The 16,783-nt window shown below is 39.1% G+C and overlaps 1 protein-coding gene and 1 long non-coding RNA gene across 3 annotated transcripts in view; one reads left to right on the top strand and one right to left on the bottom strand.

The window, feature by feature from the left end:
* Positions 1 to 16,783, bottom strand: part of LOC145491557 (uncharacterized) — a 214,403-nt gene that overhangs the window by 57,191 nt on the left and 140,429 nt on the right. The gene's annotated exons all lie outside the window — the stretch shown is intronic.
* On the top strand, positions 85 to 7,896 carry LOC145491538 (COMM domain-containing protein 9-like). Of its 2 annotated transcripts, none has more exons than XM_081470782.1 (8): positions 85 to 153; positions 1,693 to 1,756; positions 2,159 to 2,223; positions 2,681 to 2,765; positions 3,973 to 4,027; positions 4,151 to 4,185; positions 4,954 to 5,057; positions 6,032 to 7,770. In XM_081470782.1, exons 1-8 carry the CDS (start codon positions 100 to 102, stop codon positions 6,167 to 6,169), a joined length of 600 nt encoding a protein of 199 aa, XP_081326908.1. In that variant the 5' UTR covers positions 85 to 99; the 3' UTR covers positions 6,170 to 7,770. The 2 variants fall into 2 exon arrangements, with proteins under 2 accessions (XP_081326908.1, XP_081326909.1); XM_081470783.1 differs by having other exon boundaries at positions 99 to 153; positions 1,693 to 1,739; positions 6,032 to 7,896.

Raw genomic sequence — 16,783 nt, 5'->3', positions numbered from 1 at the left:
CATAATTCGATTCTGATTTTTCTGTTTGAATGATCTTAAAAACTTTTTTTCTGGATAACACTACTGTCCCACCCCTCCCAGGTAAAGAAACCATCCAAGATGGCGGTGGCTTTGGATGAAGATGTCTTTCCTCCTCTGAAGTTACTGCTCAAGGTGAGGAGATTACTCGATAGTACCAATCGAAAGTAGTAGTAACAGACGAAAACATATCTTTATTCGAATTTTCACTTCTCTTCCATGTATAAATCAAAGCCCTTTAACTTACTTCATGAAAACGTTCTCAGACTGGCACCGTAAAGGTGACTGCCTTGCTGATAGCATTGGCCATTTCTCTAGCCCCAGGCTGAGGCTTTAATAGCATTTTGTGAGAAGAAATGTGAAAAATACCGCATAAGGACAACTGAATTGTTCAAACGTACCGCAGTAGTGTGAATACAAAGGCGGTCAGTGTAAAACGCAGACTGTAGACGTCACCGGGGGTATTGCAAACTGACGGTAAAATGCAACATCAAATGTAAAAATATAATGGAAAATGACGGTAAAATGCAGACTACAGACTACAGACTTTTTAACTATACATCGTGTTATTTCCCTGATCGAGTGCTAACTGTTAACAGGGTTATTCAGGCTAATTGCAGTGTAAGTTCCTGAATATCACTCTGGTTAGCCTGAATATCACTCACGTTAGCCTAAATGCTCCGGGTAGCCTGGTTACAGTTAGCTCTCAATGATGGAAATGGTAACACGATGTAGTTGGTCTACAATCTGCAGTCTGCATTTTATCCTTAGTCTGCATTTTACCCCTGGTCTGCAATCTGCAGTCTGTGTTTTACGCTAACTGATATAAAGGAAACAAATGCCTTGAATTGGGCTCATCCAATAGTTCAACAACAAAAATCAAGGCACAGCAGAGATGCAACAAAAGTTCTACTTTCAGAATTTTTATTATTCTACAGATCTTCTGTCTCATTATCACCTGCTAAGAGCTGGCTGGCCATAAAGTAAATGTCTTGTCTTTGCAGATAAGCCAATTATCACTGGCGGTGATGTTGTCAAAAACATGTATGCGAATGTTAAAATACCCTGGGGTAGACTAATGCCTTCCCCTGGGATCACAAATGTGAGCAACTGCTCCACTTTATTTCCAAAGAGATGACTGATGTGATTTCCATGAAGATACTCAAGTAATATATCAGTGACAAGGAGGTGCAGTGCAAATAAGGCCAAATTGTGAGACCCCAATTTTTTTTTATTAGCTTTAACCCTGAACCCAGAAAAATTCCAGCAGCTCAGAAAAGAGTGAAATTATGTAACCCAAAAAATCCATGTTTTGCTCTGCATAACTGTATGCTGGATTTTCATATGCATGTAGCTGATGAAATCTTTGGATGATGTCTGTGAATGAAACTGAACAACTGTTTGAAAATAAGAACCTTGTGGTACACTTTCTGTTAAGCATCAGAAACATTGTTACCAAAATCTTTGTTATAATAAACAGTTGCTACAAAAATTCTGATATCCAAAGGAATCCTCAGATTACTAGGTCCTAATATCTACCAACACTGATTAAGCCAGGATGACAACTGCATGTAAACCATGAATTGACCTTTTCTCACTTGAGGTGTGGCTAACTAAAATATATAAAGTCTGCTTGTGCTACAGTTAAATATCATTTTCTTGATTTATTCCAAGGCCCAGTCGAAAGAATTTGTTCGCACTCTTTTTCATGAGGCATTCAGGTACAGGAATGAATCAGGTAAGCTTGCGTAAGTTATGATCTGTTTTTATTTGACTGGTATAAATATTTTGCGCAAGTGGTAACTTATCCATTGGTTTTCAAATTAAGTTGGATGCATGTCCCAGGGAAAATGGCCTTGTGGTTAGAGTGTTGCAAGAGAAAGATTTCCAGCTGATTCATGGCAATTTTGTTGCTCAGTGTTGGTTGCATTACTGGGTAAGGTGCTTGGGTCTCACACTGCTAGTCCCCTGCTCAGAAATTTACACTTGTCTGCCAGCTAGTTTTAGAAGTTTTGATGTTTTTCATTTAAAGGCTGCAAAGTTCTGATTGTCTTAAATTTACCTGTAGTGATTTTAATGTGATGCTGAAAGGTTTAGAATTTTGCACTTTCTTTAACAGAAAAATTTATTTGTCTTGCAGTGCCAACCTCTGTCCTTAAAAATGTTGCGGCATCCTTAGATGCTGGACTTGATGAAGCAAGGCAGGTAAGATGAAATGTCAAACAGTTTCTTTTGGAGGATGAAAATCAAATAATTTTTATTAAATGAACTTGTCACTTATGTGTAGACTACGAGTTGTTACTTGTTTTTCTTAGGATTTTTGAGTGGCAGAGAAGGCAAGTATGAGAGAAAATTGCTTCATAAATGCAAAGTTAGATTCCCATGCACTTGCCTGCCTGCCCACTTGACCCTTGAAGAAAAGGTGGGAATTCTCATCTATAATCTATTGATGCAGCAAATGTCTGCAGCAATTTGTCCCTTTTAATTTGCTGCACAGTCAGGATATAGATTGCTAGATTTATACGAGACAAAATGCTGTGTACATATATGAAACAATAAATTTAACAGAATATTGCCCAGTCTGGTACTGTAGTAAATTCTTGACTGCAGTGTTAGTTGTTTTTCAGTGACATTGATTTATTGAAACTTTGACTCTTTTTAGTTATTAGAGAGCCTTATATCTGTGGTATGTGCTGCACTCTTTGAATGTCTTACAGAGCCAAAAGCAGTCTTTGACTTGTTTCCAGGTGTGTACATTGTCATTATAAATTAAATGTGAAGTAACTCTCAGTATTATTAACCTGAGCCTAGGGGCAACTATGAAATTTTGAAGAAAACCCAAAAACACAGGCTCAGTTATTTTTAAAATCACTATTAATAATATTTAATTAAAATTTCACTGTGCCAAGTTCATGCTTTCAAGTAAACAGGACAAAAAGCAATGCTGTTGATCACTAGTTAGAGTTAATGTAGCACACAAAAATTAGGAATCATTGCATGTATTAGTTGATGAATGATGATGATTTCTACAAGAGAAAATGTTTTCGACTGGTGTTTGAGGTTAGAATCCTCCAAAATTTTTTTGCATGCAGTCAATTTTCCAACATGGTCTTCAAGTTCACATTGGTTGCATGCAGTTATTCTTGAATTTAAATAATTCTGAAGAAATGTGAACAGTATTATTACTGGCATCACAGGGAGCACACAATCTTGTTGAGTAGGAAGAGAGTAAATAAAGGAGTGAAAAGAATGATTGCATAGCTTACTATTGTCTCCTGTAGCCAATCAGAACTCAATTGCGTGTTCTTCGTTAGTTACGATGGGTGCGAACACTGCTTTTGCTTTTTAAAAGTAAAACAAATGCACTTTTAACTGCACTTTTCAACGCTATAGTTTTAAAAGGAATATTGCTATGGATCTTGGTCAGGACTAATAAATATTCATGACTAAATTGAGACTGAAAAATTGGGACAAAATTGCGAAAAGCGATTTGAGAAAAAACTTTGCAAAAGATGCCAAAATTCTCAGACTGTTGTGAAAGTACTCAAAAACAAATTCAGCCAAGTTTTAGAAAAATGTTTTGACTTCGTTTTGTGTTTGTTTGGTTTCGTGGAAGCAGCGAAATTTGGAGATTCAAGTGAATATTCGCATTGTGTTCAAAATGTTTGGGCAAAGAGTTGCCTCCCTTGTCAATGTTATATGTAAACCCAAAAAATTATTGCAGAGCACAAAATGGCCTAGGTACGAGTTTAGTGCTACAGTGTTACACAGGGCTTGTAGGTAGCGGTTTTTCCTGTAAGGTTGCCGAAGAACAGGGGACAAACGTAAACTATTCATTCTTTTCATTCCTTTATTTACTCTCTTCCTACTCAGCAAGATTGTGTGCTCCCTGCATGGGCATTATCACTTGTAGTCAGAGATTTTAGTGTACTAATGTTCTCTCTCATCCATCAGAAAACTTTCACAAGAATCTCAGAGAGCTAATTTCCAAAATCATTGCAGAGAATATGTAAGTTAATCATAAAATAATACTGCCTAAAATACATGTAATATCATACAACTACAAAATTGCCTAGTGTAACAATTTAAAGAGAATGAGCTGTAGTGAATCATTTTTACGGTCATTTTATAGGCCATTATGGAGGACAAATGCAACAAATGAACAAGGTATGGCGACTCTTTCACCTTTGGCTTCATTAATCATTTTTAGACTTATTAGTCAGTTGTCATCATGAAAGAGAACCAAAAAGCAAGGACAATAAGAATTGCTAACAGTTTGCTATCATGTATGTGGTAGTGAGTCAGGGTTAGTTGTTGGGGCTAGTAGAGTGTTCGCTGCATTTGTATGGTGCAACTTGGGTTCACAAACATCATATGAGTTTGAATTCAGTAAAGGCCTTTTTTTTAAATTGTGAATTCAGATAGTTTTCTCTTTTGAGGCAGATGGAAAATGGCGGAGATAATATGTGGGACAAATTATCCTTCTCACACGAATTAGCCATGTGTAATTCGTCTTCCTGAGACAGATTAATCATCTCAGATGGATGAATCACCTCCTAATAAAAAGTTTGGTGTGGGATAATTCGTCTCTTGCATAAATTTGGTAAATGTTTCATTTTGAAGGAAGGGAGAATGTTTTAGACCATGAAAAGATCAACACCTACCCAATAATGTACTAATAATTGTTCATTTACATACCCTTTTTCAACAACAACAACAACAACAACAACAACAACAACAATAACTTTATTAATGTGTCAAATAAATTCTAGCCAAGGATAAAAAACCCTCTACTAATAGGGGACACAAAATAAAATAAAATAAAATAAAATAAATAAATGTTTTAAATGGGCAAGGTCATGTCAGTCTTGCTGTACTCCTTTTCTTCTGATCTTTTGTGTTGTTTCAAACCTTTCTCTATTTCTTTTCCAACAGTTTCGCTGCCAAAGTTGATTGATTTTGATTGGAGAGTAGATGTCAAAACATCATCGAATGCCATCAGTAGAATGTCCATGCCAACATGCATCATGCAGCTACAGGTAAGTCCATATAAGCCACCGGAATACCACACTTGATGTAAGTGCAGCTTCTGAACTTTGAAATGTCAGCAGCATTTTAGCTTTGCAGGGTTGACGATTCAGTAAGATTCAATCAAGTTGCTAAAGCACATTTATAGACTTGACAGTCGAAATTGAATCATTTGTTTATCTGAGTATGCATTTGCTGCGTTTTATGATTGGCTGTTAGAACTCTTGTAGTATACTCCAGCCAACCAAACTTAGGGTTTTATCGGGAAGATTCGACTAGGACTGGGTAATAAGCCACTTTCGATATATTAAAATTCAACTCGATAGCGAGGCCTAAAGGACACAAACAAAAGAAATGAATAAACATGTCATTCAATTTCCTTTGTTTGTGTCCTCTAAGCCTCGCTGCTAAGCTGAATTTTAAGATATCGAAAGTGGTCTATTGGCGCCGACCATGCGTTTTCCCGCCCTTGACACCCTGTGCATTTTTTTCTTCAAGTTCTGATTGGTTCGTTGCGTTTGTTGCGATTGGTCGCTTTAATATCGCATGGTCTGTATCTATGTTTATTCGTGCACGAGCGAGTCGCGATTGTTTTTGGTTTTCTGATTGGATGAGAAAGTGGCGCGAGAATTTCAAACCAATCACAAAGCGTTTAACGCAAAACCAAAGCAAATGCGACTTACTGTCGACACTCAACGACACGCAAGTGAAAGCCCTCTAAGAAGACAGGAAAGAACAGCCTAAAGAAGCGCGATTAAAATGTAACTTTTTTTATATGCAGTGACATGTATGGATTACAATCCTTGGTCCGTAGAATGCACCAAGAAACATCTTGGTCATAACACAGGCATCTAAGCTTCCCTAACATGGATATCTTATGGTCAAGACTTTTAATGCCAAGGATCAATAGAGAATCAATTTGCACACCTTGTGCTACATTCTGGAGGGTTCTTGTTTCTAAGTGCACGGTCTTGTTTCATTCCAGGTTCAAGAGACCGCGACAGAACAGAACAGCATGCCAGCGGTTAAACGTCTAAACGTAGAGCTAACAAAAGAGAAGTTAGACACCATGTTAGATGGACTTGGCAAAATACGAGATCAGTTATCCTCAGTTTCAAAATGAAAATTTACAAGTGTATAGTAGCTGGAAGTTTAAAACGTTTTATAGTAAAGAAAGATATTTTTAAGACTTGAGTTTAAGTGTTGACTATAGACGTGACTGCCGGGTCAGCGGACATTTTACTTTTTATTTGCGGACCACTAAGGCCTCGTTCACACTTGAAAACGCAGCTTAATTTGTGCCGTAAGGCCTACCGTCCGCACTAATCCGTCACGAAAACAGAGCTTTCCGAAAACGCTCTTCAAACCGGAGGGATTTGAAAACACCGGCTTAGCGTTTTAGTGTAGATAGAGAACATTTTGAAAACGGAACTTTTCAAAAAAGTAAAACAAACAAACAAACAAACAAACAAACAAAAACAAAAACAAAAACAAAACAATGACATGACGATAATCGTGATTTCCCTGACCGAGTGTTCTTCAAACACAAATCCAAAATAACCGCTGATCGTTGTGTTTTTAAATTCCCCCGTCGTAGTGTGGATGGAAAACACTTGATGTGTTTTCAGAGTTAAAATGCGGTTTTCAAATTCCTTCGGCGTAGTATGGACGAGGCCCAGGATGAGTTCTTCTTGGAGCGCCTTTGTGACATTACAATACAATAACACAATACAGGACTGTTTTAACGTGAATATACGCTTCGCTGTGGTGGTACACTACAATTGTTTAGCAGACAGATGTTAATAAACATGGTTCCTTAGTCAAGAATTATATTTTGCAAAATGGTAAATAAAACACCTCTTTCATATAGAGAACAATGTGCCGTGAGGTTAATTCGGGCAGCAAGAAACAGCGAAACAGTTTTCCTTCTTAGTAATTCGACCGGCTGGAATTGAAATCAGAGGGATCCTTCAAGACGCTGGATATATGTAAATATATTTCGTTTGACCTGTGTGAAGCTTAGAATAAGACTGGAGAATTTCAAATGTGTATTCGCCCGTGTGTGGTTTAACATAGCGATGACCAGCGCCTTTCTTTCGCTTCAGTTGAGACCGACAAAATTATTCGTTGACTCTACCCCAGTAAAAGAAATTGTGTCACAGGTGGTCACGTGACCAGCCGCAACCAGGGTCTTTCTTCCAACGACCAAGGGAGGCAGAGAAGAGAGAGAATGGGAACGAGGTTGGAGAGACTGTCGCCGAATGATGACGCCACGAAAAATTTTGATATTTTTGTTTCAGTTGCAGTGCACTATGGGAAGACACTCATTCTTCCTTGATCCTCTGCCTCCTTACCTTCGTACACAAACACACCGACACCTCAATCTACTCACAAATGTCTCAGAAGGTCAAGTGCACTCCAGCGGATACAATCCAGAATGAACGACATAGCTAATGTGACTTCTGAACCGTGGATTAATCATCATCCTAACCAACCTATGCTATATAAAAATGACACGAGAGAGGATGAGGAGTAAGACAGTTGATTCCATATGGGCGGCTTATTCCCAAGGTAATCCCCTCACGAGTTATTTTAAGACATGTATCTATTTCTTCCGCCGTGATGTGAGCATGCGCCTTGTGTGCATGAGAATGCGTATCGAGCTGCTCGGGCTGTGCATCTGCGCAAAGTAATAAAGCGAAACCATTCGACATTCAGGTAACAAACGCTCTAAAAAAACTCCGCCTCTTTGTCATCCAATAGCCCTTTCACCGGTTAATGTTTCTCATTTGCATTGCAATGTAATCCAACGTGGATGCGAGGCAATTTCGGGCTGAAAAAACTACAAAATAGCCCGAAGTTGCCTCACTTCTTTGCTAGATTTTATTGTCATGCAAATGAGCAAAGGTAACCTTGAAAAGGGCTATTAGAAGTAAAGCAAAAACCAATCCTGACTCGCTTCCACAAGTTTTCCTGCGCTTCTCGTCAGTCTCCTGTATTTTCTTCGAGTTTTGATCGGTTCAGGATTACCTCTGCTTTTTTGTGTTAGGCCACAAAATTAATGCTTTGGTTTTGGTTTAACGATGTTCAATTTGGCGCTCTGGATCCATAGAAAAACAAACCCAAAAATTGCTGACAGCTTTGTTCCATCAAGGACCTTAAGGCAGTGGTGGGATGGCGGTTAATGTCATTTTAGACCTAACTAATGGTGTTTTGTCTCAGGGGAAGAGGGTGGGAGGACTTACAAATAATTTCCAAGATTGCGTGACACGGCTGCGCGTGCAGGCACGCACTTTGCCTTATTAGGCACGTGCTGGCCATTGTTACGTCGATGAAGCAAAGATTGGTCTCAGAATCAGAGAACACTTACAACAAATCAGTTGCCGTGAAATTTGGCACTTGCCGTTGATATTCCGAATCAAATTGAAATAGAAAGCAAAAAGGTTGGCTCGTTATGGCTTATTTCCAAGGAGGTATAATCGATTTTGCCTCTTTTTTTTTTGCCCTACTTATGCTCTCGTATTTTCATGAATAGTATACGTTCTTGACTCGTGGTATGTTGGTTCTCGTACTTTTTCCTCAGTGAATATTCCAGTTTGGGACACCAACCAAACTGTACCAAGCCAGGTAAGCTAAGTTTATGGAGTGTTTAGGTCAGACCAGTGAAATCGCGCTATTGTTTCTTTTGGTTGTTTTTCTATTTTTCTTACCCATGAAACCGTCCCTAACATGTACACAGCGGAACTCGACACATATGGAATATAGCCAAAATATGTTTAGCGCTCAAATTGTAACGATTAGATATAACTATTTTGAAAATGTTCTCATATATGCCGCTGTTTGCATATCCTAAAAACATTTACTTTTATTAGTTACAGTAAAAACCAACGTGTACTGAAGTCTGGCAAAATAGGTTCTTCTACTTTGGGGTAAACTTGTCAATTTAAGCTTAGTAGTGCGCGATAGCCTCATATGGCATGGTTAGTTTGCTCGTCTCCAGATCGAGCGGTCCGGGTTAGAGCCCTGTTTTGGGACGTTGTGTTGTGTTCTTGGGCAAGACACTTTACTCTAACGTACCGTGCGTCTCTTCTCCCAGGTGTATAAATGGGTACCAGCGAACTTAGTGCTTTCGTCGGGTATCATAAACTTCCAAACTGGCTGTTTTGTTTGAAACCTTCGTAGACTGGATTTGCAGAATGGAACCTCCTCGATTTTGAAATTATTTGCTCGATTACTCACTGAATCGAATTGTGCTCCACTTGGTCCAATTACTATAACTTAACATTATGAAACCGAATTGAAAGCGAGTTAGAAAATCTATATCCGATGCTAGCCAAAATATGCTTTAATTCAACTCGGTGTTTCAACGGTCATCTTACATTACAGGTATTGGGGGAGATTGCAAGTACAGGTTCCCGACAAGAAGAAAGGCGGAATCTGCAAATGCAACAGGCGTAAGTAAAAATATCCATCTCAATTAAAATTTGTGTAATTCAAGAGAATATTCAGTACTTTTTCCCCATCACTGAGACTTTTCTTTAAAATGTTCATAAAATGTTCGAAATGCTTATGACGCGTAAGGGAGCGCAGCTTTTGAAAGTGTGAACAACAACACGAAAGAAAGCGAGAGATAAAGACAATGACGGAACATGCTTGTGGACAAATCCTAAAGAAATATTTAGATAGCTACCTCGAAGAAGGAGATACTTTCTTACTTTAAACTGAAAGACTGAGCTTCAGGGCGAAGATTACTAACTACAGAATTAAAACTGGATTTTTTGGTCGCAGAACGTTTACGCACCAACAAGTTGAAGTCCGGTATTATCAATACCAGGTGGGTTTATTGTAGTACAGAGAAGCTGTATTTAACTTGTATAAAACATGGGAACAAATTGAGAAAATATTCCCAGTCTGTGACAGAACTCGCACTATGAGTTTTAGCCAGTACAATCTTCACACGCCGTTTCTGAGGAGTAACTTCATATGATCGGGTTTTATAAGAGACAAGGAGAAATATCCCAAAATATAAAATATGTTCGAAGGAATAATGCTCGACTAGAAAAGAATCTCTACGACGGTTAACTTCGTGTTTAACTTTGCCCACCAACGCAACGCAACGTAACAGTGTCTTTACAAACTAACAACTTCCACATGTATAGTTGGTTGTGTCCAACATTGTAGTTTCTTTTATGTGCAGTAAGTTATATTCCTCAGTGTTATTTTTTAAAGCAGTAACGCTTATTATTTATTACTGTCGTTGCTGTTGCTTTTTTGGTTATTTAGGGAGCGGTATACCAGACACTAGAGCAGAGAAAGTAAGTTTACTATGCTGTAAATCCATTATGAATAGGAGCAAGCAAAACAGTGTGTTTTTCAATTCTACAAGATTAGAAGAGCATAGTTTATTTTCCAGTAAGTCAGTTAAGATAACTTCTACAAAAACTCTACTCTCTCCTTTATTCCCTTTGAGTCACAAAGGACTCATGCATGAACAATTTAAAATTGTTTACCTAAAAGCTTTTATTCAGAGCACCGACGTGAAACTGAGAAAAAATGGACACATCAGTCAATGTACTAACTGGAGAGAAATGGAAACCATACTGGCCATGACTTCAAGGGCCTTCAAATACTTACTGTTAATTAAAATTTAGGCTTCTCATCTGGTTAAAAATACACCTTGCACATCATTCTTCCTGTTACAACGTACCCAAATGCGACATTTTATTTCTCTTCTCAGTAATCTCGCAATGTTGGAGCACGAAACGGTTGCCAGACTTCAAAACGAAGTTGCGAGACTGAAAGCCGAGAAAGCGCAGCTCGAAGACAAATGTTTTTCTCAAGAGGTTGAAATAGAACTCAACCAAACAACCGTTAACCAGGTGGGTGAAACCGTGAACATCAATAGGTAGCTACAAATACAACAAACGTATTTCTTCACTGTACAAAAAGTCACTGATCATCAACTTCTCTACTAACTTGTTCTTCTCTCTGTTCTCGTTGAAGACGGAGGTCCAAATGAGGTCGATGGAGGCCCAAATAAGGTCGTTGGAGATCCAAATGAGGTCGATGGCATTGTAAGTAAAAGTTCACAACAGCTATTTCCCTGTGTATTATGTTTTCCTATTTCGCAATTCTGTTAATCCCATTTCAGCTTCTATTTAGATAGTAGTTCAGATGAAGTTCACGGAGTCATAATGTAAAGTTTACTAACGGGACGCCAAGCGAAGCCCCTTAAGGCCCGTTCCAAACGCCGCTCCATTCATGCGCCGAGCCTAACTGATGAGTTAGGTACGGCAGAAGAGCGGCGTTTGAATCAGTTTGGTTCGGCAGGTTAGGTTTAGTGCGGCAAACAAAATTAAATGCAGGGTTTGTCGCTCTATGCGACGTTGGAGCGGAAGTTGATTCATACGGCGTTCTTCTCATGCGTCGGACCTTATGCATGAATTACTGTAATGCGTTTTTCATATAACGGGACTCGTGATTGGCTCCAAATTGAGTGGCGTGACCAGTCATGCATGAAACTCGAAGTCGTCGCTAAAAATAAAGACAAAATATGCCTTCGATTTATGAGAAACGGGACTATATAAGCGAGTTTCTGTAGCGCAAATTCATTTTTTGCTTTTTCTTCGTGATAATAGCCCAGCTTATGAGATTTCCCATTAACAAGTCGAATTAACTGGGAGAAAACCTGTCTAACCACAAACACTGAACCTTGAGTTTGAATTTGCTTCTCTAAGTATTGCTATAACAGCGAAATGTTAGTCACGGCTTTTCTATTTGGACAGAGTTCTTGAATTCAGAACGCACATTTTCCCGTCGAAAATTGTTACCACGGGCTTCCCGAACAAGTTCGACGCAAGTGTACCGTCTGAACCAGCCGTCGCTCAAAGTCGAACTTATTCAAGTTTGGTTCGGTACATTAGTGGAGCAGCGTTTGGACCGGTCGTTACCCATAAACAAAAGAAAAGGAAACTCATGAATTGATTTTCTCATGGTTATCATGGCTAACGGTATTGCTCGTGGGCGCGTACGCAAGACGACGACGTCGGCGACGGAGTCGCGCAGGATGCCGGCCATACTCCAGCAAAAGGTTGATAGAGACATGCAGCCTTGGTTTATAGCGTGCCTCTTTGATATTGGATATCCATTGTATGGTCAATTTAAACCTGTCAAAATAAGGTTTCCTCTGACCAGTATCACGTGACCATATCATGGGCGCAAGTTTAGAGCTTATTGAGATCACGTTTTGTGAAGTTTACCGCTGACCAAGTGCTAGTTTTTTTATTGTTTTTTGATTGGATCGCATGTCAGGTTAACTTATTTTACTCAGGGTCGGACTGCTCGGAAGCCGGTTAACGGTCATCCTGGATTAAAATCCAAGCAAAGTATAAATTAGAATGTATAAGAATGTTTTTCACTGCTTTTGAGATCATTCAAACCCAAAACAGAAAACCTCACCGCAAAGTTACAAAACTCAGATCAAAATTTTGGCTTCTCCTGGGTTAGCCTTTTCGAGCTTTGAACAACCCGACCCAGGAGTTTCACTTTAAGGCTTGCCTAAATCTACAGATTACTTGGTGGCTTTAGACATGTAAAAAATGACATCTCAGATATGTTTTATGAATGCTGCTAGGAAAGCATTGAATAAATGTTACATGCTTGGAAAAAGTTAAATAATTAGGTGGGTTGGCAGGAATAAACTCGATGGCTAAAGATGGTTTATGCCTTACGAAACACGAGTCCCGTTGAAGCCTTGAATTCATGGCCATCTAGAAATAATATGACTCACTACATAACTTTCCATAAATAGTCGAAGGCCCTAGATAAAATTCCCAATAGAGAATCCCTGGTACGAATACGGGGTGTGGTACACTAGCTACTTTTCAGGGGCACGGTGGTGGGGAGATAATCTCCTTCGCAGCCGTTATTAGGGTCGTCATGCAAAACTAACGGTTGCGTAGTGGGGAGACAAATACGATACAAACCTCAAGGAGTAAACCTGCATGCTGTGTTGGCCAGTTTATTTACTAGGCTCTTTAAGGGCCTAATCTCTGTAAGTTGTTAAAAAGGAAACATACCGTACTAAGTGAACTCGTTAAATGTGTTTTTCGTTGTTTTAACAGAGACTACGCAGTGCAGAAAGCGGCGTTGGTAGGCGAGGTAAATACACTTGCTTTTAACTTTTTTCTTTTTTCCTGCGGGGTGGCTCATTCTCACACCATTCCATTTGCAAGATGAAGTTGTGAAACCGTTTCTTAAGGCCGGTGTTTGTGCCTGTTTAACAACAGTTTTTTTATCGATACATTCGCTAGATAAACGAGCACAAGCGTTCCCTGGATGAAAAGAAGCTCTCTCTCAAGAAAGCTACCACTAAGTAAGTAAAAGCTAAATTGAAATTTCTCTCTCGACTGGTCGAGGCAAATCTACGTACATTCATACTTTTTGGATAACTTGGCAACTTAAAATTACGGAAGATTTCTTTTGGTTTCAAAGAATCAAAGTGTATTTAGTCGCTCCCTTTGTGTAGGCGCGGTAGTCTCATTGTTAGTGCGCTCGACTCCGGAGCGATCGGTCCGGGTTCAAGTCCTTACCGGGGACATTGTGTAGAGTTTCCAGCCGGGCAAGACACTTTACTCTCACAGTGCCTCTCTCCACCCTGAGGAGTTTAAATGGTACCGGAAAATTTAATGCTGGGGGTAACCCTGGTATGGACTAGCATGCCATTCAGGGGGGAGTAGTAATACTCCTTGTCGCTTCATGCTACTGAAACCAGAATAAGTTCCGGTCTGATGAGCCACTTGGCTCGTATGCAGACTTTACCTACCTTTATAAAATGACTTGAATGTTTGCCTGGCTAATGAACCTGAGTGTTTCGTCCATGGTGGAATGCAAAATTTACATTTGTGGAAGTTCTTATCACGTACGAGGTAATGATTTTGTTTTCCAGGCTGGAAAAGGCCAAGAAGAACAACAAATGCATTTCTCAACGCCTAAAGGATTTTAAAAAAAGAACCAACCGAGGCCTAGAGGTTATGAAGGTAAAAGTTTTGGCCGGCATCAACTATTGATAAACGTGCGAATTACCCATGTCCGCCATCTTACAAATTTAGCTTATATTTCCGTTTAAAACATCAACTACCCAGACAGCTTGGAATCGAGGTTATATAGCTACCATGCAGTGAACACCATTAGCAGCCATGATATCTTAAAAGAATAGCCCTGAAAACAGTCAATGTTTGATTTGTCCTTACAGTCCCCTCTCATGTATTGCAAAGTGAAGTCTTGATATTTAATGATATAGTCACAAATACTTGAAGAAATATAGAGCATTCAAATTATAGACTGTAATTTCTTTCTCGTTGGTTTAGGCCAACCAAGAAAGTAAACTTGGCGAAATGGAAGAGTAAGTAAACTTTTGCTGTGGTTTGCAAAATAAATTTAACTAATTAAAATTCGCCATGACTTTATTGATGTAGGTACACAATTGCCTTGAATAATATTTTGCACAGTCGTGATCAGGTTTTCGCCTTGTAGGGTTCAGAGAAAAGAGTTTAAGTAATTTATTAATAGGGAGCATTTTTCATCAAATGGAAAGAGCGCTTTATCGAATTTAACCCAATGTTCAAACAAGTGAATTGCATTTGTTGGTATGACTTAAACAACAAATTGTTCTCCAGTTTCGTCCTCCAATACTTACCAAATCTCCCCTGTAAGATAATTGTGTAAAAAGTCGACGAATTTAACATTTGTACTTTCTTTTCTACTTTTTAGGACCATCGAGACACTCAAGCAGGAGGTAAGAAGCTAAACTTTTGCTTTCCTTTTCTCCATGACCGCTTCAGGACTAAACGTAATGTTTTGTGGAAAATAAAAAACAAAAACAAAGAAAAGATGTAAGATATCAAAAACTTAAAATGTTGTTTCATCACGTACATTTGCAAGTTCTGAGAATAGAGTTTAAAAAATACGACGCGCAGTGGAGTATTTTAGACAAACTTGTCGGTCTCACGAAATTTGATGAAACACTGTCTTGAGTTATTACGTTTTTTTTAGTTCCAACAAAAATTTAAAATAAAATAATAAAATTTCACGCTTATCGTAATCGTAATCATGGTAACCTATTAAGTCCGTTGTTTAAGCTTGATTACAAATGAGATCTAAGAATGAAAAACGACAGAGCAAGGGAGGAACTGAGATGAAAGCTTCACAACCAGGGGCGGGGGAGAACACTCTGTGACGCCTGGCACTGCGGCGCAGTTTAAACCGGATGTGACATCACTTTTTGGTGGATGATCCAGATACGCAAATTTCAGGAGTCGTCTGCCCCGCCCCTGGTCACAACAAATGAGATCGCGACAACGGGTAAGAGCTTGATAACAGCGTGACAAGGTACGAGAATAGGTGACAACTTATGGCAGTGACAAGCTAGCAGGGCGTAACAACATAAGAGTTCTTTAGCTCTACTCTGTATGGGACCCATCCAAAATAAATCTGCTCTCTATGTTATAAAACTAATAATTGGTCATTTTTTCTGTTGCAATCTTTTGCAGAATGAGAAACTGGAGAATGAACTGGCCACTGGCTTCATTGGACGCTATAGAAGAACCAAGCGATTTTTCAGACGTCTCATTGACGCACTTCGCGGCCGAGCCGCACAATAACTTGGACGCACTTCGGGGGGGAGGGGGGAGGGAAAGGGATTATTTATTATTAACTTCCACGCACTTCAGGGGGGAGAAATATTTTGCTTTTGCTATATTTTTAAGTTTGATTCAATGATATTGGTCCTGTGCATGCTAAAGAAAGAATATGACTCAAAGTAATTTAATGAACTTTACGGGGGGGGGGGGAGGATTTCTTTCTTTTGCTTTATTTTTTAGCTAACTTCAATGATAACACGTAGCCTCGGCCCTTTGCATGCTAAAAAAAGAATTTGACTCAAAATGATTTCACGAGCTTTAGGGAGGGGGGGGGGGGAATTGTTTCTTTTGTTTTTTAAGTTAACTTCAATGACAACATCTAGGATCGGCCCTGTGCATGCTTTAGAAATAATATGATTCAATTTAATTTTGAGCAACTTCAGGGTGGATGGCGAAATTACTTTCTTTTGTCTTATTTTTACGTTAAATTCAACATGATAACGCTTAGAATCGGCCCTGTTTATGCCAAAGAAGGAAGAACGTCTTAACTAGTTAATTATAAGTTAACCATAAGTGATCACGAGAATGAACGACTGTGATGTCAACAAAACACGGAAAACTAACAAATGACAGACCATGGCTACCCAAATGATAAAAGCGATCAAGGACTTCGGAGAGCTAATCAAAAACGAAAGGAAAAAGGTTCATAATGGCCACAGAACAGATGGAATTTAGATCAAACGTGCAAAGAAAGGTGATTTATTTGGAGAAAGGTTTGTTTCAGTGGGTAGATGGAAATGTTTAAGTTGTGTTTGAGAGCCAAAGAAGGCATGTACAGGGGAAGATGACGAGAAGTTTCAGTGCAAGTTTGATGGAAAAGGCTAAGTAACAATAGACGAATGACAAGGATATATTTGATAGCCAACGGAAGAAATGCAAAGTGTGATGTTCGGCATTCAGCGGTTGGAGGAGTTAGCAAAGGGAGATGGAGGGAGATGGAGAAGTGAGGAAAGGGAGTTTCGGTACAAGATAGATGGGTAAGGCTTAGCAAACAATGGTCGAATGACAAGGATAGAATTGAAAGCCAAAGATGGAAC

The sequence above is a fragment of the Orbicella franksi genome, chromosome 6, assembly GCF_964199315.1.
Source record: "Orbicella franksi chromosome 6, jaOrbFran1.1, whole genome shotgun sequence".
Lineage (NCBI taxonomy): Eukaryota > Metazoa > Cnidaria > Anthozoa > Scleractinia > Merulinidae > Orbicella > Orbicella franksi.
This window is presented reverse-complemented; position numbering and strand designations above follow the sequence as displayed.

Excerpts from the sequence above, each read along its gene's own strand:
- LOC145491538 (XM_081470782.1), top strand. The coding sequence starts at position 100 with ATGGCGGTGGCTTTGGATGAAGATGTCTTTCCTCCTCTGAAGTTACTG. Across the intron at positions 2,224-2,680 it reads GACTTGATGAAGCAAGGCAG|TTATTAGAGAGCCTTATATC; the intron begins GTAAGATGAAAT and ends GACTCTTTTTAG. Across the intron at positions 5,058-6,031 it reads CATGCATCATGCAGCTACAG|GTTCAAGAGACCGCGACAGA; the intron begins GTAAGTCCATAT and ends GTTTCATTCCAG.